The sequence below is a fragment of the Atractosteus spatula genome, chromosome 17, assembly GCF_055471065.1.
Source record: "Atractosteus spatula isolate fAtrSpa1 chromosome 17, fAtrSpa1.hap1, whole genome shotgun sequence".
Taxonomy (NCBI): domain Eukaryota; kingdom Metazoa; phylum Chordata; class Actinopteri; order Semionotiformes; family Lepisosteidae; genus Atractosteus; species Atractosteus spatula.
The window spans coordinates 13,270,500-13,292,642 of NC_142722.1; the positions used below are offsets into that span (position 1 = coordinate 13,270,500).

The 22,143-nt window shown below is 40.4% G+C and overlaps 2 protein-coding genes across 2 annotated transcripts in view; one reads left to right on the forward strand and one right to left on the reverse strand.

The window, feature by feature from the left end:
• Positions 1-9,089, reverse strand: part of cenpe (centromere protein E) — a 30,969-nt gene extending 21,880 nt beyond the window's left edge. Inside the window, exons 1-19 of the mRNA XM_088935459.1 lie at positions 9,034-9,089; positions 8,538-8,638; positions 8,111-8,200; positions 7,789-7,907; positions 7,256-7,375; positions 6,833-6,914; positions 6,377-6,444; positions 6,033-6,107; positions 5,069-5,120; positions 4,440-4,527; positions 4,092-4,221; positions 3,850-3,969; positions 3,013-3,168; positions 2,634-2,781; positions 2,359-2,506; positions 1,471-1,684; positions 1,132-1,188; positions 773-940; positions 144-218 (exon numbers count right to left, since the gene is read on the reverse strand). Of these exons, the coding sequence (XP_088791585.1) occupies positions 144-218; positions 773-940; positions 1,132-1,188; positions 1,471-1,684; positions 2,359-2,506; positions 2,634-2,781; positions 3,013-3,168; positions 3,850-3,969; positions 4,092-4,221; positions 4,440-4,527; positions 5,069-5,120; positions 6,033-6,107; positions 6,377-6,444; positions 6,833-6,914; positions 7,256-7,375; positions 7,789-7,907; positions 8,111-8,200; positions 8,538-8,638; positions 9,034-9,089 (2,067 nt within the window). The remainder of the gene's footprint in view (positions 1-143; positions 219-772; positions 941-1,131; positions 1,189-1,470; positions 1,685-2,358; positions 2,507-2,633; positions 2,782-3,012; positions 3,169-3,849; positions 3,970-4,091; positions 4,222-4,439; positions 4,528-5,068; positions 5,121-6,032; positions 6,108-6,376; positions 6,445-6,832; positions 6,915-7,255; positions 7,376-7,788; positions 7,908-8,110; positions 8,201-8,537; positions 8,639-9,033) is intronic.
• Positions 9,090-9,664: 575 nt separating this feature from the next.
• On the forward strand, positions 9,665-20,460 carry ddx51 (DEAD-box helicase 51). Its single transcript, XM_088935709.1, has 16 exons — positions 9,665-9,840; positions 10,065-10,501; positions 10,741-11,006; positions 11,583-11,733; positions 11,933-12,078; positions 12,591-12,662; positions 13,663-13,769; positions 14,090-14,198; positions 15,061-15,206; positions 15,931-16,129; positions 16,586-16,701; positions 17,362-17,478; positions 18,173-18,274; positions 18,667-18,730; positions 19,160-19,294; positions 20,086-20,460. The coding sequence occupies exons 1-16, from the start codon at positions 9,818-9,820 to the stop codon at positions 20,110-20,112; spliced, it is 2,217 nt and encodes a 738-aa protein (XP_088791835.1). The 5' UTR covers positions 9,665-9,817; the 3' UTR covers positions 20,113-20,460.
• Positions 20,461-22,143: the final 1,683 nt, after the last annotated feature.

A 22,143-nucleotide genomic window follows, 5' to 3' on the forward strand; every position in this document is an offset into this window, starting at 1 on the left:
CATGCAATCATTAAAAAAAAGATTGCACTTTTTCATAATATGGACCATATTGAAGACCTTTGACAGCAAAGGATAAGGAATTGCAAGGATTTTGTTAACCATCCTGCACATGGCAGAATTAAAAAGCTCTCACTTTTCCTCACCTTCAGATTTTGGATGCACACACCAGAATTCTCTAGCTCCATCTTTAAGTTGGTGATTTCTTTCGCTAACTCAGTCTGTGGAGCAATTAAATAAGCAAAACAGAAGCAAAGGAGGGGTTAGGAAGCAGCCACCTGATTCGCTCCTAAATCAACAGCCCAGTTCATCATGCAGGACTTCATACAAAACAAGGCAAAACATTTCCTGGTCACTCTTGCATGCTGCTCGGCATCAAATCAGATACGACATGTAAACAAACAAAAAAAGACTTTAAAACAACATTTCTGATTCCTGTTCTTCAGTAAGTTGTTTGATCTTGATTATTTTCTCACCTGCCAATTCATGGCAAAACATGGACGCAGGTTTTTAATGCAATGACGTTTTGCCTAGTACTAAGCATTTGATGGTCTTAAACTATGCTTACAAGTGTGAATTGACATTACAGTATCAACACAAAAAAAGTATAAAAGACATTTTCCCCCGAGGTTAGTAGATTCCTGAAGGCAGGTTTTAGTGGGACATCAATGTAGGGGAGATTAAAATGCGATTGCACATGCAGTCTGTTCTATTCCCAAGGAAACTGCAGTCCATATCCATACAAGTACTGTTCAAAGTAAACTATTAAAGTCACCTCAGACTGCTTGTGGACCTCCTGCTCTAAAATGTTGAACTCGTGCTGCTCTTCCTTCTCAATGATCTCCTGCTGAAGGCGCACTTTCTCCTGCAGCAGCCCTTCCTTCTCCTTCCACAAAGCATCCAGCTCCTCCTTCAGCATGTTCAGCTTTGCACTCAGCTCCTCCTGATCGATATTGGTAGTAAAAACAAAATATGGAGCAAACAGATAGGCTACATTGTCGTGTGTGATGTGTATTTGCAAAATTATATTATAAAAGGATGGTTGTGCAATGTCATCGGCACTTCGAATGGCTTGATCTCTTCTTTAAAATAAAAAACAGAACAAGACTGTAAAAAAAAGTCAATAAAGCCTACCTTCTCAGCCACCAGAGTCTCACAGAGCTGAATAGTGTCTCTAAAATCCTTTTCGTACTGTAGAAAGATAAGGCATATGTAAACTGCTTTTAGGTGTAATAGAAAATTCTACTTCAGTGCAATTTCCACACAGCGCAAACTCAAATTTCCTTCAGTGAAGAAATTTCATTTAGCCCCTGTGATATTTAGTAATGAACTGATCCAAGGATCTCATGCAGCCCTTTCTTGAACAAATCTAGAGACTTGGCTTCAACACCTGAGCAGGTTGTTCCGTTGTCCCCTCTGGGAATGGGAGTGTGGAACAGGCTGTTGAAGGCGATGCCTTCGGTAACTACTTGCCATTTTACAAAGAGCCTCACGGCAGCCCTCCACATGGCTCTCTTCACCCCGGGGGTCCTGGGCCTTCAAGGCCTCCTCCAGCTCGGACACCCGCTTCTCCGCTGCGTTCTGCTTTTCCACGGCTTCCCAAGTCTCCCGGATCTTCTTCTGCAGCTCCTCCTCCAAACCTGCGACCCTTTCCTTCACTTCGCTCAGCTGGATCTGAGAAGACAAACTATCAGACACAAACCAGATTAAAAACAGACCACTAACCGTGTACAGGGGCTACATCTTGGGAAGATCGACTCTCAGAACTCCACCAAAGGAGACGAAGAGCAAATAAACACCACGTAAATCAAGCTGAAAATATTTGAATTAGGCATTCTAAAAGATTAAAAGGATATATCAACATTAAGACACATACTTTCAGAGGAAATTAAGTTTCTTTCAATTCTTTGAAAATGAAACCACAGAATGTAATCCTCTGTTTCAGCCCCTGTGGCCCATGGCTACTACTGTAGGGACTGAATTCGATAACTCATAAGACCAAATGAGGCTGGGGAGAAAATTTGGGAAAATGCTAAAAATTAGTTACAAGATATTAAAAATGAAAGCACCAAAACAGTAATATGTTCATGAAAAATGTAGAACACACATTATTTTTGAAAAATAGAAAAAGAATTGACACAAAATAATATGCTTAAATGTTTAACAATTTACATGCACTCATTTTTTTTTAGAAACAGTGCCCTATGAGACTAACTGGGTTGGGGCTCTTCATGATCAGGGCTAGAGAGACCCATCTTGCCCAGAACCCACAAGCCTTGCAGACACAGAGGCCCTCTGGTATGCTGACAGTACAGTATACCGGCAGAAAAACAGACTGGCACTGAAGCCAAGCTCACCCACCTATTTGGAGTGGATGCCGAAACATCGGAAGCCGTGGACTGTACAACCCTGCTCCTGCGCACAGACACATTGCTCATGTTCATCTCCATGTCAAAGGGGAAATCTTCAATGTTATGTTGCCACACGTCCTCTCCCTCGATGTCTAATGCTTAAATTGAGAGACAAAATAAGTTTAGCAAAAGAGCTGACATTAGCACAGGGGAGGGCATTCTGCAGTTTTTCATTACAAATCAACTATTAAGCTCAAGGGCGGTTCAGTCAAAGTCAGAACTCACTGTCATCTGGTTCTACTAATGCAGATAAGTCCGATTTCTTTCTTTTGGTGGCGTGTTCTGGAAAGCCAGTGTCCCTGAAATGGAAGCCTTCGGACTGCCTTCCTTGCAGCAGTTTTCCACCCCATGTCATCCTCCTCTTGCTCCGGATCTGACAAATTAAACAAGGCAGATAGTACAGTGTGCAGTACGCAACAACTCCTTACTGAGAGTAAAGTCTGGACACATATTCATTGGAGCTTCCCTGTTACATGTGTATTAAGATCCATTTATATGCAGCAGTTAGGTAATGAAAAGGCAGGCAGAAAAGTTGTACTGCAAAATATTGCAAACATGACTGTAAAATGTACACAACCATTCTTTCAATCTGTCCTGCAATCACCTTTACATCATTGATGGCAAAACTGGAAGAGGTAATGATGATCTTTGTCAAGTTCCTAATTCTGTCCTCCTGCTCCTTCTGAAGCTGGTCTTTTTCCTGCAGCAGCTGGGCCAGGACTTCCTTCTCGGTTGCTTGCATTCGCGTCTCAGAAGAAACCTAACCACACAACAAAGGGACACTATTTTCACCAGGAGACATCGTTAAACCTTTCAACTTAAAACACACACAATCGATAACTGAGGTATAGCCCTTATCACCGCTAAAGTAAACTGGCTGCCATTCTGGCATACGTTAAACATGTTGTTACAGCTTTAGGTGACTTCGAGGTGTCTCTTAGATTTTCATATTAATGATTATGATTAGATCATACCGAGAGTTCAGTGATTAATAGCAGTCCGGGGTTTTCTGGGTGACCAGAATGCTGAGGTCTGGGGAGGTCCCTTGAGCAGAAACAATGATAATGTTTACCATAGTATACCTAGGGAAGTTGTGGATTAATGATTGACGCTATTTAGCCCATTGCATTTGTTTGCTTAATAGTAACTTCTTAATCTAAGGATCTTAACAGCGGTTTTTCGAGATATGGCTGGTTATCTTGCCTCACCAGGACTTATTCTCAGTCCTCTGTATTCAGGGTTTCCTGCTTCTCCTGATTTTCACTGTCTTTTGCTCCTTACTTACCTGTTGAAGTTGTATTTCCAAGCTCTGAACTCACCCCAGACTAAGGGATTTCTTTTCACACCACTTTCACAGCTGCGCACATGAAATCTGGGCCAAGAGGATAATGATTACAATGGAACAAGGCTGCAATCTTAGCAGCGCACAAAAATAACATACCTCTTCCAGACGTCTTTTCAGATCCACAATTTCATTTCTGTATCTCCTCATCAGTGCTCCATCATCCAGCACCTCGTTAACATGTGGATCATTTTTCATATGCTTAGCTGTACTGGCAAACTAGATGGGGGACAGAAAAACAAGCACAGATGCAGTTCATTTTGAGAAGTTACCAAGAAGCGCGTTGGCGATGAAGCTGCCGAACATAAGGCTGTCAATACAAAGAGTGATTTCTTTCTTACCTGAAGAGTGCTGAGGGTTTCTTCTACTGTGGCTGGAGTAATGGTGCAAATAATCACCGTCTTGGCATTACCACCAAGAGAGTTCTGCAGAATCCTGGTGAGTTTACTGTCCCTGTAGTTGGTAAAACCCCTGGAACAAGAAAGGAAAGATATTTCACTCTTTACCTGGAAGAATGAGAAGGGAACAAAATAATGGATGCCTGAGCAGTCAAACAAAGAAGTCTTAATTTGTTCACATTGGGACAGCAGCACAGATTACAGATTAGCATTCCAGACCACTGAAGAGATTTCGGCTCCAGCAAGCCCAAAGGTAGCAAAGGTGTTTGGAAAAAGCAGAATTCAACTTACCCACCATTCCCATCAGTCAGTTTTTTGATAACCTGGCCCAGAGTAAATAAGCTGCGATTTATGTTGCACCCTTCTTTCAATCGCAAGCCTAAAACACAGGACATGCCTTTTTACTGAAATATTTAATTCGCAGAAAATATAACCCTATGAGTTAAGTAGTGAGAACATCTGATGCTTTAATAATAAGTAGATCCCCTCAAATCACCCATTTCTAAAGATTAAGAACACTTGTAATTTGATTAACCAAATATTGGAGACCCACTCATCTTTGGTACTGGAGAAAGTGGGTTCAAAAATTATGACTGAGTATGACTTAAACTATTTGACGAAGTGCCTTTCAAAGAAAAAAAATCATAAAGCACTGTACATTACAAATAACTCATATACAAAAGAAAACATACACAGTACCAAAACACATAAGAGAAAGTAGGTAAAAATAAATTAGAAGATCACTATCTATACAGCGCACAATTTGGAACTCCCGCTAGTCCAATAGCTTATCACTAACCCCGTGATTGAGGACTGAAATTGAAAAGGGATGGGGTTAATGTTCACTTTACTCTGTGTAATTTCAGAAATGCAAGATGCCCAGAAGGAAATGTTACAGCTGCTAGACGCATGTTTGTTACCTTCAGCCCCTGTTTGGCTGGCTCTTTCACTGCCTGCCAAGTCCACCAAATTCTGGAGAAGACAAAAAGGCAATTTAGAGAAAGTACTGTATGATTCCAGTGCTTATAGGACCCAAACTATAGTCATCTATTTAAAACCATGAAGGAATGAGGAGGCATGAATTCCCTCTCCAATTGCTTTTGCTTTTTAGCAACAAGGGAATGGAGTTAAATCTCCTATAGATGGGGATACTTTCTAATAGACATTGCTACTTTTAAAATCAAATTCAGTTCTGTTGGTTTAATTATTTACATTTTGATTCTAAGAGCAGAAATGCAGTTTGAAGCATGTACTGTAGGCAATGTTAAAGCAGAACCACAGAGAGAAACTATAGCAATACATGATGCCACAAGTCTGGAGTGATTCAGGAACTCAAATCCCTGGTGAAAAGTCAGATGGTGAAAGAAATAAGAATACGATCTAAACATTTCTGCATTTGCTCTGGTTAATTAGGTACTTATTCACTTCATCTGCTTTCACCCCTATGATTTTTCTAATTGTGCTCAACTAATGTCAAATTCATTGACATTAAGAATACTCCAAAAGCAGAGGCTTCACTAAATGAACTCCCTTAAAGGATCTATTGTACATCATTTAAATAACAGAAAGCTACAATTAGTTTACTAGAAAAGACTTGAAGCTTTATTTAGAATCCACCTAGTCTGAAAGTGCAAAATGCCTTTTTACATCTCCGCTAAGGATATGATCCTTTCTTCCACACAGGGAGAAAGTATGAAAGTGCAGACTGGATATTCTGACCCACCACTGTGCCATTTACAGTTCAGCATTCATGGCTGGAAATCCAAGCCTGCACTTAGCAGTGCTGAGCCAGTTGTTCTCCGTCACTTGGGAAATACTGATCTAGTGACAAGACCACATTTGAAATCCTGTTAAACCTGTTTTAAGTTGTATTTTACAGCTTACCAGATGGGAAACCATGACTGCCTGATCTGCAATTTCCCCACTAGAGGGATCGCTCCGTTCACGGCTCTCTAAAATCTAAAAAAAAAAAACACCCACATAGACCAAATTAAAACTGCATTGTCTCAGTGATTGGACAGACTGACCACAATGTCAAAATGAGATAATTTCTAAATATATTGTTATATGTAAGTTAAAATATAATTTAAGACAAATGTTCCCACCGAAAGTCAGTGCAAATTTCTAACAACTAAAGTAATTTCATAAAATACTGCAATGCCCCACCACACAAATTAACAACACAAAATGTGCACCATCACTGAAGAAGCAGTAAGCGTGAGACTTACCATTCTGAAAATAGTATGCGACCGGCTACTTCGTTGATTCATTTTGGTGTCTCCATAATGTCGATTTTCTTAAAAACACAAGAGTAGCTAGATCTGAACATCTTGCAATATTAATGCAGATGTAAGAAAATTGTCAGCATTACTAATTGTGTTAAGGATCATATCGAGTTAGGAAATCTGTCCAAGATGAAACAGACCAAAGAGAAACTATAATATATTAACCTAATTATCACAATAATGCCTTGTGATTTACAGTCACTTTGCTCCAAGTCCCTAAATAACATTGTAGAAATAAGGATAGTCCCCCCAAAAAACAAATCTGAAATCTCAAAATGTTTCCTTTCCTACAATCGTAGTTCTATCTCTTGCAATCTTTAAAATACGTGTAGCATACAATTAAAAATGATCATGTGAAATCTAGACAAACAGACAAGTATTTTTAAAATACATTCTTACTTTCTCCCTTCTTAATCCATTCCAGGACTTGACTAGCTGATACAACAACTTCCTCGGTAAGGTCTGCTACATAAACAGTTCTCTGAAAAAGGTTTTTAAAAATAAAAAATTAGGTTTACGAAAATACAGTAAGACATTGAAATACTTTGGAAGAAAGAAAGAACAAAAACAGATATCACACTGCAGTTAAAGCGAGAATTAATGGATATTTGTTAATTGTACGACAAAGTAAATCTGATGTACACACAGGTTAGCTTCAATAACAAACAGGCACCATCTTTAATGATCACAACAGTGTTTTACTCAGTTTGGAAAGCCACCTGTGAAATCCCTAATCCTCAAGATTTCTGTCACTGGAAGCTGAAATGTTTTGCAGTCACACAAAATACAACGTAAGCAAGTTATTCATATCGGTTCACTCACATTGATCCCTTCTCGGATTTCCAGAGGTTTCCTCTTGGTACTGTCAACCAGCAGGTCTGTAACTGTCTCGTTGTAGATTTCCATGTAGGACACACGCAGCAGAAACTCCATGTTTTGAGACTGAAACAGCAAAAAATTTAAATTCCATAGAAGCTGGGGATCAGTTACAATTAACTATTTTTTTGCTGCAAAATGTTGATCCTCAGAAAACTTTGATCTCTAAACAATCATTAACAATTAAGAATTAACAAAATATTAAAAGATGATTCTGTTTCTAATATCAAAGATATCAAAAGATGATGCTGCAAAGGTCCTTCGGAATCTGTTGACTACGAAGCACCACTGCAATCTGATAGTTTTAAAGTTCCTCTGTAGTTTACAACATGAGGTTGATAAACATTTACTAGGCTTCATTAAAATATTATAAAAGGGTATAATAGTAGAAGTTGTCTTATCTGTTGCTTCACTCAAATGGTGCATAAAATAACCCTTTTAGATCTCAATGTTACTAGAATACATAGTGTCTGACCTACCTGTGCAATGGTTTCAAATATGTCATGGATTGCCAGAGGTATCACTCCAAGAGACTCATTACTGCCCATCATTGTGAAAGTCTTTCCTGAAGAGGTTTGCCCATAGGCAAAGATAGTGCCTGTGAAAAAAGAACGGAACAAAATGACTGGAGCGAAGATAGGTACCAAACCCAGGTCAGCCACTAAGCAGACTTAATTCATGATGCGATTAAATATTTCAAGCTAGTGTCACAAGAAAGTAAATACTGTACACACTTATCATTTTTCAGCGACTTGTCCAGATACAGCCCACCTTAAATGAGTGGGCACGGGATGCCCTTACCATTGTAGCCTTTGATAGCAGAAATGACGAGAGGCTTGGCAACTTCATGGTAAACCTGAGACGTTGATTCGTTGACATTAAAGACTCTGTCTGCAATGTGAAGAGGAAAAACCATCCAGAACAGGAAATGAAATACATAGCAACTAAAATGCTTTAGCATCCCATAGGATTCAAGCATTACAGCAGCCGTTCAAATAAGTAGAGAGATCGCAGGTAACCTGGCATGTGAATGTATTAATGAATACAAATAGAGGACTATGCTTAAGCAGACATTCATCCTACATCCTACATACAATTCAAGTTCTGCGCCAGGCCTCGAATGTCTATACTTAAAAAGTTACTACAAAATTTCTAGGGGCACATCAATCTAGAGGCAAAATGGTCTCAAAAAAGCCTCAGGGAGCAAAGGATTTTAACATCTACTTACCAAAGTTGAACGTTTTCGGGCCATCAACCTGGTAAACAGTCTGTTGATCGGTTTTCCAATATATTGGCACAGACTCTACATTTGACACCTCAGCTTCTTCCCTGTTCGATAACAAAACGTGAAGCGCAATTTTTTTTCATTAAAAACTCGGGAATCTCCGGATCTTCATTCTTAATTTCGATCAAAAACAATTGATGGGTAATACATTTCCAAATCCAAAATTAATCCAAATACATATAGACAAACTAAAATTTGAAAACGTTCCTCGACATTCAACATAAAAAGAATTACATGCTTTATAAGTCAAACATATGCGCCAGGCTTTGAAACATTCTTATTTCTCAGGTCATTGCATTGTCAGAGCTAAGCCCATTAAAAAACAAAATCTTGATTATCGATTATCATAAAAACGTTTCCATATTTCAAGAGGGTTGGGATACGATATCTAACCAAAAATACAAATTCACAGCCGAGAAAATAGCTGCAAAAAAATTACCTCTGAATTAGCGGACGAACCCTCACACAAACTTTAACTGCCGATTCTCCTGCCATTTTATACAATAACTAAAATCCTGTAAAGTAATATCTAAAACCCAGTATTACAATAGTGCCAACCACCCTGCCGTTCCCAGTTTAAAATTTTTCATGTTCGAATTCATTGGATAGCGTCACTCGCTTGGCTGTACCAAAATAATGTTTACAGAGGGGGGGGCTGTACATGCGGTACGTGAGTGAACATGTATCACTACTGAAAAAAAATGTGTTGCGTATGTTTTAATATATGGTATATGTGTGATGTTTCTTTTTAAATTAATTTTCCCATGTTTAAGTTTCTTTCTTTTCATAACCAGTTTTCCTGGCCATTTTTGGTTTGACCACAAGTTGGTCGGTGATGTCATCGCACCGCGACGTAGTATCGTCAACATGTGTTAGGAAGGCAGCGTGTTTTAGGTAATGGATATTTACAACTAAGGCGACTTTGCAATTGATGTTGTAATGAAATGTGGTTATTAAGAATTGTTTTCTGAATATAACGTTTGTTAGTGTACTTCATTCGTATTTCAACGTGATGTATTTATCTAGTTATATACTGTGTTTCAAGGTTTAACGGGATCATCTCCTACTTTATACAGCATTGCAAAGGTCTCTTGTCTATAATCAGTTGGGAATTGAAGCAAGATATTACAAAATGTAAAGTATGATCAACTTGAAGAGTGACATTTCCGTCAACAGACATCCTTTAAGGTAACACGAGGTTCTCTGGCAAGATAAATTGGGAGATGGCGCTGTTTCTCATAAACAGGTAAGAATCCTGACTTTTAACATTTGCAGCTAAAATAAAGCTTGTTCATTCAACACCAAATTCATCCAACCGGTGTCGGGAAAATGTAGTTGACTGTTTGACTCCTGTATTGTGTATCGGGGAGTTTCCATGCACTTTTGTATTTAATCGACTGGGTGCAAGGATTTCAGCTACCCAGGGACACTGTAAATGTCTGGATTTTAGAGGCGGCGTTTCTGTTCCAGGTACCTGGGGGAAGAGGAGGAGTGTCGGGATGATGACAGCCAGTCCAGGTCTAAAGCTCTTCTGGCGAAGTTGCAAGAGCAGGCCAGAGCAAGGCAGCAACAGAAAACGCCCAAGGGGAAAGAGACGGAACAGCCTGGTCTTCCAGTCCAGATCAACACCCCCCAGGGCAAGAAGAAAAAGACTGGTGGGGAACAGGAGTCTACAGATGTAGTATGTAAAAAGAACAAGAAAAATGCAAGTAAAGCTCCATCTTCTCAAAGTGACTCAGAGGACAGCCAGAGAACAGGAGCAAGACAGACACCGGAGCTTTCAAGCTACTGTTCTGATGCAGATGCTGACAAAATCCCTCAAATTTTGCCTGGGAAAAAAAGGAAGAGGAAAAATTCAATGCCAGCTGGTCCTGGAATTGAGGGGAAAGCAGAGGCCATTGATTCAGGTATCTTAGTCTTCTGAAGCTTTTTGTCTGTTGCAGTTAGGTTTGTGTACTGCATGAACTGTGAGGATACCCATCTGTTTTCTGTGCATGTACCCTTGCCGGGTGAACGGATCCTTTCTTGGGCTTACAGAAGCTGGAGAGACGTCATCAAAGTGGTTTTCAGAGACCCGCAGGAGTGAGGCCTTTTGCGAGCCTTATATCTTATGTGCATTTTCCCAATTCTGTCTGTAATGTTTCAGATGGCAACAGCGAAAAACCATTGAAATCCAAAAAGAGGAAAAAGGCACCAGAGGGGAAAGGAAAACCAGAGGAAGAGAGGCCTGCTGAAGATGGGAGGGGCAAAGACCCAGAAAGTGAAGAGGAGAGGGATAGTGAAGAGACCGTGGGAAAAATGAAGGAGGAGATAAGCGAGCAGAGAGAGACCCCTGTCCAAAGTAAAGACCAAAATCAGTCCCAGTCTTGCTTCACAGTTTTGGGAGGTTTTGAGAAAAAAGCAGTGCAGAAGGTAACTTTTCTGTATTGTATACTCAGAGTTTAGTCCTCCTCCTCTCCTGTAATTAGGAGGTCTTCAAAATGAGTTTGCATGATAATGTTGGTGGTTCTGTGAAATTTGTTAATCCAAATGGCTCGCCACAGCCAGATTCAAGTGGTCTTGGTTTATTGGCCACAACTCCATTAATACTTTTAATTGAACCTTTACATTGTTAAAGAGCCTAACTCTGGTTTTGGAACAGCAAGTCAAATTTTCCTGTTCTTTTTTTTTATTACGGTCAAGATCAAATACTCAATGTAATAAATCCGACTATTTATTGGAAAATGATACTCAAGGAAAGAAATAGGGAAGTGGTAATAACTCTGCTTCACAGAGAGTTTGGGTGAGAGGTACATTCTTATTTATGTACTGGCAGTGACAGGTTTGGGAAAGTCAACCTGCTTTTTCAAAAGTAAAGTTAGAACAGAGTCATGTGATGTTGTGGAAAGGGAAGAACAGCAAGGATTTTCAGAACTGTAATTGGACATGAAGAAGGGCATTGTGAAGGAAGGTCCGAGAACAACCCTTCTTTTTCGATGAATGTCTCAGGTCTACAGGGTTCTGCCTCATTGGCTGGCTCAGCCTAACCTGATCCACAGAGACATCAAGAGCAACTTGGTACCGGTTGTCGATGTCCCAGGACTCTGCCCCAGGCTTCTAAAGAAGCTGGAGAGCTGTGGAATCCAGCACTTCTTTCCAGGTGAGTGAGTTTCTGTGCATTTCGGGAAAATGGACGGACCTTATAAAGCCTACCAGTCAGAGTGAAGCTGGTTTTGTGGGTTATTGCTCACAGGTTTAAACACAGTAATTCCAAGTTGTCTCGTTAAGGCCTTGAAAGGGGGACTTGTTGTGAGGCCCGTCCTTGTTTCACGGCTGTTGCTTTCCTGTGCTGTGTGCAGTGCAAGCCGAAGTGATCCCTGCCATTCTGGAGAGTGCACCCCATGGCCTGCTGGTTGGCAGAGGGGGCTATAGGCCCCGGGACATCTGTGTATCCGCGCCAACGGGCAGCGGCAAGACGTTGGCATTTGTCATCCCAGTGGTTCAGGTATCGTCCCATAACATCTTACCATGTAAAAACTTAATTTAACAGCATCTTTCATGTAAATGTTGTAATCCAGATTTCTCGCAACCTTATAAACCTTGATCAGGCTTGCATACTTTGTAAATATTTGTGCACACTTGTGAAGGGAATGCCTGAATAAATGAAGGATGATGTCATTTTTAAACTTTAAACAGCTTCACATTTGGAGAAATAAGCTAATGACCTGTTCTCTCTTAACTTTACTTAAAATCTGGAGCATGCAAAAACCAAATTGGTAACATACAGAATTAATTAAGTGATATTTTCTTTAATGACATTGAAACAACCTGATTGTTGTGAGTTAATGAATGGTTAGTGGCGCTGCCCAGTACTTGTATTGACTTGAATAAACCGATGACCAGTCCAGAGCCTAGAGTCCTGGCCAGCCACAGGAGCCTTTTCACCTGACAGCTCTTTTACACGTTCGCCACAGTTATGGTTGTTCTTCAATCATCCACGTCCCCTTTTTTTGGCAGATGTTGATGAAGAGAGTGGTCTGTGAGGTTCGGGCTCTGGCAGTCCTGCCCACCAAGGAGTTGGCACAACAGGTACACAGGATGTACAGTATATGATCAAAAAATGGTGGTTCTGTGACACTAAGTAGTACAAAAGAAGTATGCTATTTTTCAGTGTAGACTGCAAAGACTAGCATTTTATATTTGCAGTGAACAAAGTAATATTTTAAGTGCATAACACATCTAATAAAGTTTTAGAAGCTCCTATATTGTTAGTTCTGGTCTTTGAGTCCCTATGACATCATTATAGTAATGATCATTAATAAATTCTGGCATGCCTTTGAGATAGAAGTAGTATAATCCTAAGAAGATGCTGAGTCATGTGTAGATTTTCCTGCTGTAAATGCAGGTGTTGTAGGTTTCAGGGGCTCTGGAGGGCTTGTGGTCACGGATGCGAGCCTGAGTCATGGTACTCGTCAGCTGTGCACAATGGGTTGAGCTCCGCTGTTGGTAGGGAGGGAAAGGTTGACCGGGGATGTCTCTAGCAGATTTGTCATGCTGTCAGTGAGGGACACACCTCTCCTCCACCTGCCAGTGGACCTCTGGTAGGGGCTTGTGCTTCATGGGATGCGTTAGAAGACAAGGGGCTCGAAAGTGGGTGGGTCTGAGGAGTCTGCAATTCTCCAATTCTCTCTCACATGAGGGTATGGGATAAGTAGTGGAAATTCCAAAATCGGCTAAACATAACAGTGAATCTAAATATTTTTGGAAAAAGAGTGATAGTGATCATCTTTAAGATAAAAACCTAAGAAAGGAAATAGGAAAATGTTGGGTGGGGTTAGGGGTTTGCTGCACTGGTAAAAGTAGTTCTTTTAGGAACACCAGCTGCATCTCATGATTTTGAAATTCTGACTTCTTCAGGTTCCTTTTGCTTGTAAACTGTTTTCAAATCCTTCGCCTAAAAGATCAGATTGATATAACGTAGGCTCACTGAACAGATAATATCGCACATGCACAGTGTCCTCAGCAAGCCTGACCTATCCCCAGTTTTGAGACTGTATTTGATTTTGTGTTTAAATTTTCTCCTGCGCAGGTGCGCAAGGTTTTCTGCATGTATGCTGAAGGCACCGGCTTGAGAGTGGTCATGATGGCTGGGCAGAAATCTTTTGCCCTGGAGCAGGCCTCCCTTTTGGAGAACAAGTAAGGAACATGGGTTTATCTGGAATCTTGATGTGAATGGTGGAACCGGAAGCTTGGGTTCCTGTCGTTGAAGCAGAATGCTCCTGTTGTTATAGTTTTGTAACCGAAAGACGAAAATGTGGGATGAATTTAAGAAAGGAAGATTTACATTTTCCCAAACCCAACAAAAAAAAAACTAAGAATTGTATGCAGACTGGCTGAGCTGCAACCGGAGGTGAGAGCGTGTTCTGTTGTGGTCTGCAAAAATTGTTTGTGTGCCCACATATCGTGCTAGTGTGATTGACCGGCAGTTAATCTGAGGTGTCTTTTCTCATACGCAGTGGTACAGGAAGCAGGAGCCTGGCTGACATTGTAGTGGCGACCCCAGGGAGACTGGTTGATCACATCAATAAAACACCCGGTTTCACTCTGCAGCACCTCCGCTTCCTGGTAACTGGGGCTCGTGTTTGTTTAGTTATTCATCCACTGGAACTCCCTTCAGGCACTTTTCCTGTTTCACATCTCTGCTGACTTAATTTGGCTCCAGACTAATACTGTAATCATAAAAATGTCACAGTGTGTTTTGAGTTCTGAGATTTTTAAGAGCAAATAAACAGAATTGTCGAGCTAGTGTGATAGTTTAGTCTGGATACCTAAAAGGAGACACATTTAGAGAGCAGTGCCAAAGTGTATATGCTGTCATACAATAGTTTAATTTTAATTTTTGTTTTATAAAAAAATAAAGCTGAATTGGTTATTTTTGGGGATATTTAAATATTCTGCGTTTCACTTCTTTGGATGATTTACAAGAAGGATAATTCTGAAACTCCAGACTTGCAACAGAACATGTCAAACCGGTTATATTTTGGTTTCAGAGCCTCTGCTCAACTTGTCTACTCAGTTGTCTGGGCTGTTTAGCTATTGATCTATTCTTAAGGGTTTTATTTTTTTTCTTAAAAAGTTAAACTGTTGTGTATAACATGTTTGGAATTGCTGATTATCAGTAAGTCTGGTTAACAATTTAAACCCCTGTAATCCCTAAAGCCCTATTGAAAATGAGAGTGACTGCATACACTCTGATGATATGACCCCCTTGTGTGCTGCTGTTTGGAGAATCATTGTCTCATTTAATGATATACAGATTGAGTGCATTTAACAATTGAGAGTTTTGGAAAGCCATGTCTTAATTTTGACAAAATACTGATTTGTTTTCTCAGTGAATTATTAACAGAATCCAAGAAAATTTAAAGGCAAGACAGTATAGTCTTGGGTTTGGATACACTGTCATCTGTTGATGGTTGTTTGTGTGTAGATTATTGATGAGGCAGATCGGATGATTGACAGCATGCACCAGGCTTGGCTGAGTCATGTGGTGAAGGCAGCTTACAAAGGGGGGCGGAGCTCGGAGCTGGGCTCACTCTTCAGGAGGGCGGAGCCTGGGCCAATCACAGCAGCGAGGTAAGCTCTGCCATCCAGTCATCTCATGGCATTCGTTTTTCAATCAGTGCAATAATAAAATAGCATCAGTCACATTTTGAAGCCCCGGTGTTGCAGAATCTGCCCTTGTTGTATACATTGTTTGACCACATTATATGAAAAGGCTGGATTGAAGCTTGAAGAACCCCAAACAAGGTGTTTATGATTATTGAAGTCATGTGATTTCAAAAGTACCCTGTTGAGACTTGTTGTAGCAACTAACAAAGGTTTTCAAGTATTGTTGCTTTTGTATAGCTGGGCTCATATCTTAAAAAGGCAAGAAGACACGCAAATTCGTGAAGCGTTTCATATTTTGGGGGCGGTTCAGTGGCTCTGTGGCTAAGGCTCTGCGCCTGTGGCTGGAAGGTTGCCGGTTCAAATCCCATGGCTGGTAGAGGAATCCTACTCCGTTGGGCCCCTGAGCAAGGCCCTTCACCCCAGCTGCTCCATGGGCGCCATATAAATGGCTGACCCTGTGCTCTGACCCCAAGCTTCTCTCCCTGTCTGTGTCTGTGTCTCATGGAGAGCAAGCTGGGGTATGCGAAAAAGACAAATTCTTATACGAGAAACTGTATATGGCCAAGAAAGTGATCTTATCTTACCTTCAATGGTGTTTTTTTTAATGATATTCTGATGGGAATGATATGCTGCAGTTTTAAATTCTGTCTAAAAGGATGCAAACCCTCGTCTTGTTTCCTCCTGTTAGCCTGACCCAGCCACAGATGCCTCTGCAGAAGCTGCTGTTTTCTGCCACCCTGACGCAGAACCCGGAGAAGCTGCAGCAGCTGGGCCTCTACCGCCCTCTGCTGTTCACCTCTGTGCACAGCAAGTCGGCCTCCTCCTCCCTGCCTCGGCCAGCGTCCCCCCAGCCCCAGGAGAAATTCAACTTCCCCGAGGGCCTCACTGTGAGTAACAGAGCGAGAGTCCAGTCTATAGAGGCTTTACTGAAATACAGTTACACATCATCTTCTGTCTTCACCCCCTGGGGATGAAGAAAATCAATTTATTTGATTAAAATTGCATTTTAATCATTTAAATCTTACTTTGTACAATTAGGACAGTTCACACTTTGAATATCCTGTGCAATAGTTTATTATCAATTAGCATTATTCTTTATAATCTCTTGTTAATTTATATCCACAAAATGAGGAATAGTACTAATCTGGATCTTCAAAGCCAATCATGTGGTGTTTACGCCATGGTGCTATAAAAGATTGCACTTTCTTTCATTATTAAAAAAGTTCCATTCTGATTATGAAAAATCAGTGTGAAACACCATGGTAGTTTGTTGTTTTAAATTTGCCTTTTCAGTGCACACATGGGTAATTTATTAATAGTTTTTTTCCTCACCTGTCCTGCAGGAATACTTTGTGCCCTGCACTCTCAACAGCAAGCCTCTGATCATTCTGGATTTCATTCTGCGGCTGAAGTTCAGCCCAGTCCTGTGCTTCACAAACTCCAGAGAGGCGTCTCACAGGTGAGAGTGTACAGCACGCCGGCACCTCGTTCCCTCTGCTGTCTTATCCAAGTACCAACTACGAAAAACTGTCAGGCAGAGGAGAATCCCGAACTTCTTAGAATTAAACTTTTAAACTTCAGTTCTGTACAGCCACCAAGTAAAAATAAAAATCAAGTGCTTGCCATCAGTCTGAAGTGGTTTGTTTTTCTTTTCTTTTTTTAACTTAAAAACACATTTTTTTTTAATTTAAAATGAGAAATTGTTCGGTGGATGTACTAAATATGTCCCTTCATGTCAGTGGTGTATTCAGTCATGAGTGAAACTAGCCGTTTGTACGCTGAACCAAGTTATACCTCTGTGACCATTTTATTGTGAAACTTTCATTATTTACAGCTTTACCCAGTCATAGCTTTGAACTGGCATTAATGTAATTAATTAATCAAATTAAAAATTGCATTTAATGTGAATGAATAATTAAGTTACGTGATTAACCATTTACAACAGGCATTAAGCCCCAATACTGGGAACATAACTGTCTGGGTAACAGCTACAGTATTAAGAACTAGATGCTAAGTGCATAACGAGTGCTTCATCTTTCTTAAGATATTACGCTGTTTCTGTTACGTTGAATCTTTTCCTTGGCTTGTTGCACTGAGAGTTTCTGTTGCTCTCCCGTAGGCTTTATCTGCTGGTTCGCTTGTTTGGTGGTGTGCAGGTGGCCGAGTTCTCCTCACGCCTGAGCCCTAACGAAAGGAAGAAGACCCTAAAAGAGTTTGAGCAGGAGAAAATCCAGCTGTGAGTCGCTCTTATATCTATGCTGGCCAGCGGGGCATTGCACATTCCTGAGCAGTATCAGCCTGTTATAAAATATCATCCATTACACTCGGGGTATAAGGCGTGATACCATGTGGATTAGATAGCATTCATGTAACAGTCTCATGATTAAGAGGAGACTATGAGAGGGATATCCATCTCCTGGATTCTCAAGAGCATTCCAACATCTCGCCCCAAGAGGCTAACATTTTGGCGAGTGGATTAATCCGTGGCTTGACACACCACGTAACGCGCTTTATATCGGTAATAGGGACTCCCTTCCACCACCATCAATGATGTAATGGTAGCCAAAGGGCGCCCGTACGCTCACCACACTTCGGTTATCAATGGGGAGGAGAACAGCGCGATGCAGCAAATTCATAGATGGGGATTATTAGGAGTCCTTGACTGGTAAAGGTAAGGGGAAAGTTTGGCATAGGACACTTGGGTTAAACCCCTACTCGTTGTGAGAAACTCCCTGGGATTTTTAATGACTACAGAGAGTCAGGACCCCAGTTTTACCTAATCCGAAGGATGGTGATTTTTTTTGCAGTATAGTGTTCCCATCTCTGTACTATAGAGTAGAGTAGGACCCACACAGAATACAAGGTGCATCTGCACACTCTGCATGTGGGAGTATTGAAGAAAATGAGAATGCTTTCCTCCACCCAAACAGGTTAATCAGCACTGACGCCACTGCCCGGGGAATCGACGTCTCTGGAGTGAAGTGCGTCATTAACTACGATGCCCCTCAGTTTATCAGAACCTATGTGCACAGGTGAGTGAAATGTCCATCACTGGAAAGCTTTTTGAAAAATTACAAGCCTTTAATGCATTCTAAATCACTCTTACATTTTTAATGCAAACTTTTTCAAACCGTACAATGTCATTAACTGTTGGGCTATGACGGTCATGCAATATCAAGCGTTTTTACCTCTGCATGAATCCAGGAATGGCTATGGCACAAATTGACAGCTTTGTAATGAATTTGATCATTTCCTATCTTGGTTACATTGTGAGGCACAAATATGTTTCTAAATTGACATCTCAGTGTGTGGGGAGTGGGTGTTGTCTTTGTATTTGCTGTTTTCGGTAATAAAGATAAGGGTAGGCTTTGTGTCAGTATTGGCTGTTTATCAGTGAGCCTGGTGTTTGTGCATTGTCTCCCAGGGTGGGGCGGACAGCCCGGGCAGGGAAGGCTGGACTGGCTTTTACATTCCTGCTGGGAGTTCAGGTGAGTTGCGGTAATACTCTGTAATACTAGTGTGTGTAGCTTAGTAACAGTACATAGGTGAAATCCACTGGAGCAGGACGGCGTGTAATCATCAAACTGAATAAATGATCTATGACGAATCATTGCTCCGGAATGTGAATTACAGTGTCACAATCGGCACTGAAGGTTCAAAGCGTTCACCTTAAAATTTGAGAACCAGAGCGTAAGATAAAGTTTTTCCGAGCAGAGGTGGCCATTCAGCTCAACTGGCTCATTTGTTTTTTGGAAGTTGATTGGTCTCAGGATCTCATCCGGCTGTTTTTTTCACAACAGGGCTTGACAACACGACTTGTTGACTCCCCTCCCACACAATGCGTGAAGATGTTTACATGTTGTCGGTTTTGAATGCACCGCTTTTTGTTCATGAAATCCACACGCGTGTTCCTTCAGGAGAAAAGATTCCTCCAGATGCTGAAGGATGCAGGCAGCCCTGGGATCCAGAAACAGATCATCAAACCCGAAGCCCTGAAGGCACTAGTTCCTCGCTATGAGCAGACACTGCTGGAGTTAGAGACCGCCATTCAGGTAATACTGGGAGGGAAAGCATCATAGATGATTAACGAAAAACAGAAAAAAAAATGTCCTTTCAGTAAAAATTTGTGAGTTCTGATAACGTTTTGAGGGGTTGCAGGAGGTAGAGGGTTAATTTGACTAGGTTGTACAATTTGATCATTTCCCAGAGAAATCATAAAGGTGTACCTTGAAACAAGCATTCCTGGGTGTCAGCTCATTGGCCAGAGAACGTCAGGTCAGATAAGCTAAAAACTTGCCACAATGTTGGCCTTATTCTCTACTGTTTTTAAGAAATAAGCCTTAGCCAGAATTCAGGTAAACCATGAATTTGTATGAGTTGCAGAACACTTCTATTCCAGAGCTAGTCTGCTGCAGTAGCTCCAAACCATTGGAAAGTGAAACTTCAAGGCTAAGGTGCCTCTAGAATAACTGCAGTAAACAAACCTGAAGGTATTCCTGTGTCCTGAGAGGTATCTTGCCCAGTACACCTGGACTCGTCAACTGAAACTGCAGCGCTTCCTGAATGGAAAGTGAGGTGTATATCTTTACGAATGGGATTAATTTTTTTGAGCACAAAAGACGTTCATCTGAAGAAGGGGCACGAACGTCAGCCTGAATGCTGCAGTCATGCAGGATGAGGGCGTGTTAAGGAAAACGCAAACATGATTTGAATGTTTCAACATTTGCATGATGTTTCCCTTAAAACTGAAGTGTGAATGCTGGAGAAGGATGTCCTCTGAGTTGAAGTGCACAATGTGCGTGTTTACAATGCCTCACTGTATTGTTCTCAAATTCTGAAACAGGAAGAGCGAGCCACAAAGCACACATGAGACTCTGCTGGGCTGAAGACGGTTTTCTAAGTGAACTGAAAGAAGACGAACTTTATTTCTATCTGCTCTCAGTGCCGTGATTTTTTTTATCCTTATGGACAAAGTTTTTTTATGGAAAAAAATTGAAAGCTTTTACAGGTAAATGTCATCGAATGAAGTTAACCATCAACAGTTAAAGTCTTGGATATAATTTATTACTTGTTATTCAGTTATTGTTGCCATCAGATTTTGTGTTAAATTTGGAAATTTGTCAAGTTCAATATCACATTTTTGTGATTGCTTTCAAATGAAACCTGTACTTATCTGGAGCATATGTTTTGGAGTGCTCATAAAAATATTTTTTTTCGCTCACTGTCTTGACGTCGTTTGTTTTTAACACTATTTTACTGTGAAGTTCCTATTCCTGCTTCTTCAGTTATCTTGATGCTTCCAAAGTCCTCCAGCTCTATCAGTAGTTATTCTGTTTCGGGACAAAATTCTGCAAACTATGCCTGAATACTATAACACTTCAAAGTTTTGTTTTTGGGAAGAGGAGGAAGCATTCAGGTGAAAAGAGCCATTTCCATTTTTTCCATTGTTTGTCAGCATCATGCACTGATCAGTCTTATACAATTTACACAGATTAACCATATAAGTAACTATCTTAACATTTTCACATTTCATCCGTGTAAATACACTTATCTTTTCCTAAATTAATTTCAGTTTAACCAGCTTCTGGTATTGATTTGTAAAACATCCCCCAACTGGTAAATCCTGGAACAGAACTGTGTGCTGTGATATAGGATCCATCTCTGCCGTCCAGTATCAGGTGGCTGTTTTCTGTTTAACTGTTAATTGGAAATACCGTTAATTTTGGTTATAAACAGAAACGGTTTGCATTAAAAACGTATTCCTCATCTACTGTATGTTTCATTTATGTACTGAATAAGAGTATTTGCCACTTACTGTACATCGCAACTGCTTCACACTTTTACCCAGTCATGTAACTTAAGACTAAATCTTTATTACAATCAAAGTGGAGTACAGGTCAAGTAAAAAGGGAATGTCTTTTTCTGGTGCACTTGAACTAGAAACTTTCCTTCAGTGGTCTTTATATTTAGTTCCCTGTCAAAGTGAAATACAAGCCGTATTGTAGCTAGAAAATGTGGCTTTGCGTTTCTCCAACTTTAAAGACCAAAAAGGAGCATTATAGGAGAAAGAGGCCATTAGTTATTTTGAAGGTCTCTGGGGTGCAAAACATAGCATGTCAGCTGACATCTTGTGCCCTTGGAATGGGTTGTCTTTTTTTCTTTGGTATTTGGCTACAGTGATGTTATTGTGAAAATCACTCACCAAATGCCAAGGGGGGGGGGGGGTGGTTGTATCAAGTTTCATCAGCAGTTCCATCCTGTCAGTGATTTGCAAAGAGTCACTTTGTGGACCTGCTAGGCGAAACCAACATTTTCTCACTTCTGAATTAATTTTTAGAAGGTAATTTCATTAGTTTAAAACCATTTGTATTAGAAACGGTGACTAATGGTTTTAAACTATGGTTGTTTTTAAAGCTGATTTAGATATGTAAAAAAACTTAATAAAACTTCATTTGCTGCAGTCCAGCTCACTTTTTTAAATCTAGTATGTGTTTATTTGGATTCAAGTTAAAAAACCTAATAGTGAATTTATTAACGGTACATTTATTAATTTACTCCTGAATTTAAATTCAGCTCTAGCCGGTAATTTGACTTTGCACTGTGGGGAAAGGCAAGTGGGGGTTGTTTGTCTTGGCGGGCAAGTCTGTTTTGAAATCAGGACTCAGGGAATGTGCAACAGTTAAGACTTATCTGATTGAACTTGGAACTGCAGCTCTGTTACACAACCCTTATTGTTAAGATACATTTTATATGGGTTATTTTAGCCACATAATTGTTTATTGATAGTATGGTCCTTAATAAATGAAAACATTCATATTGTAAAGCCTGATATTTAAAGTTATTTACAGCTATACATGGGACAACCATTGATCACCAACAGTATTGTCACTTTTAACAAATA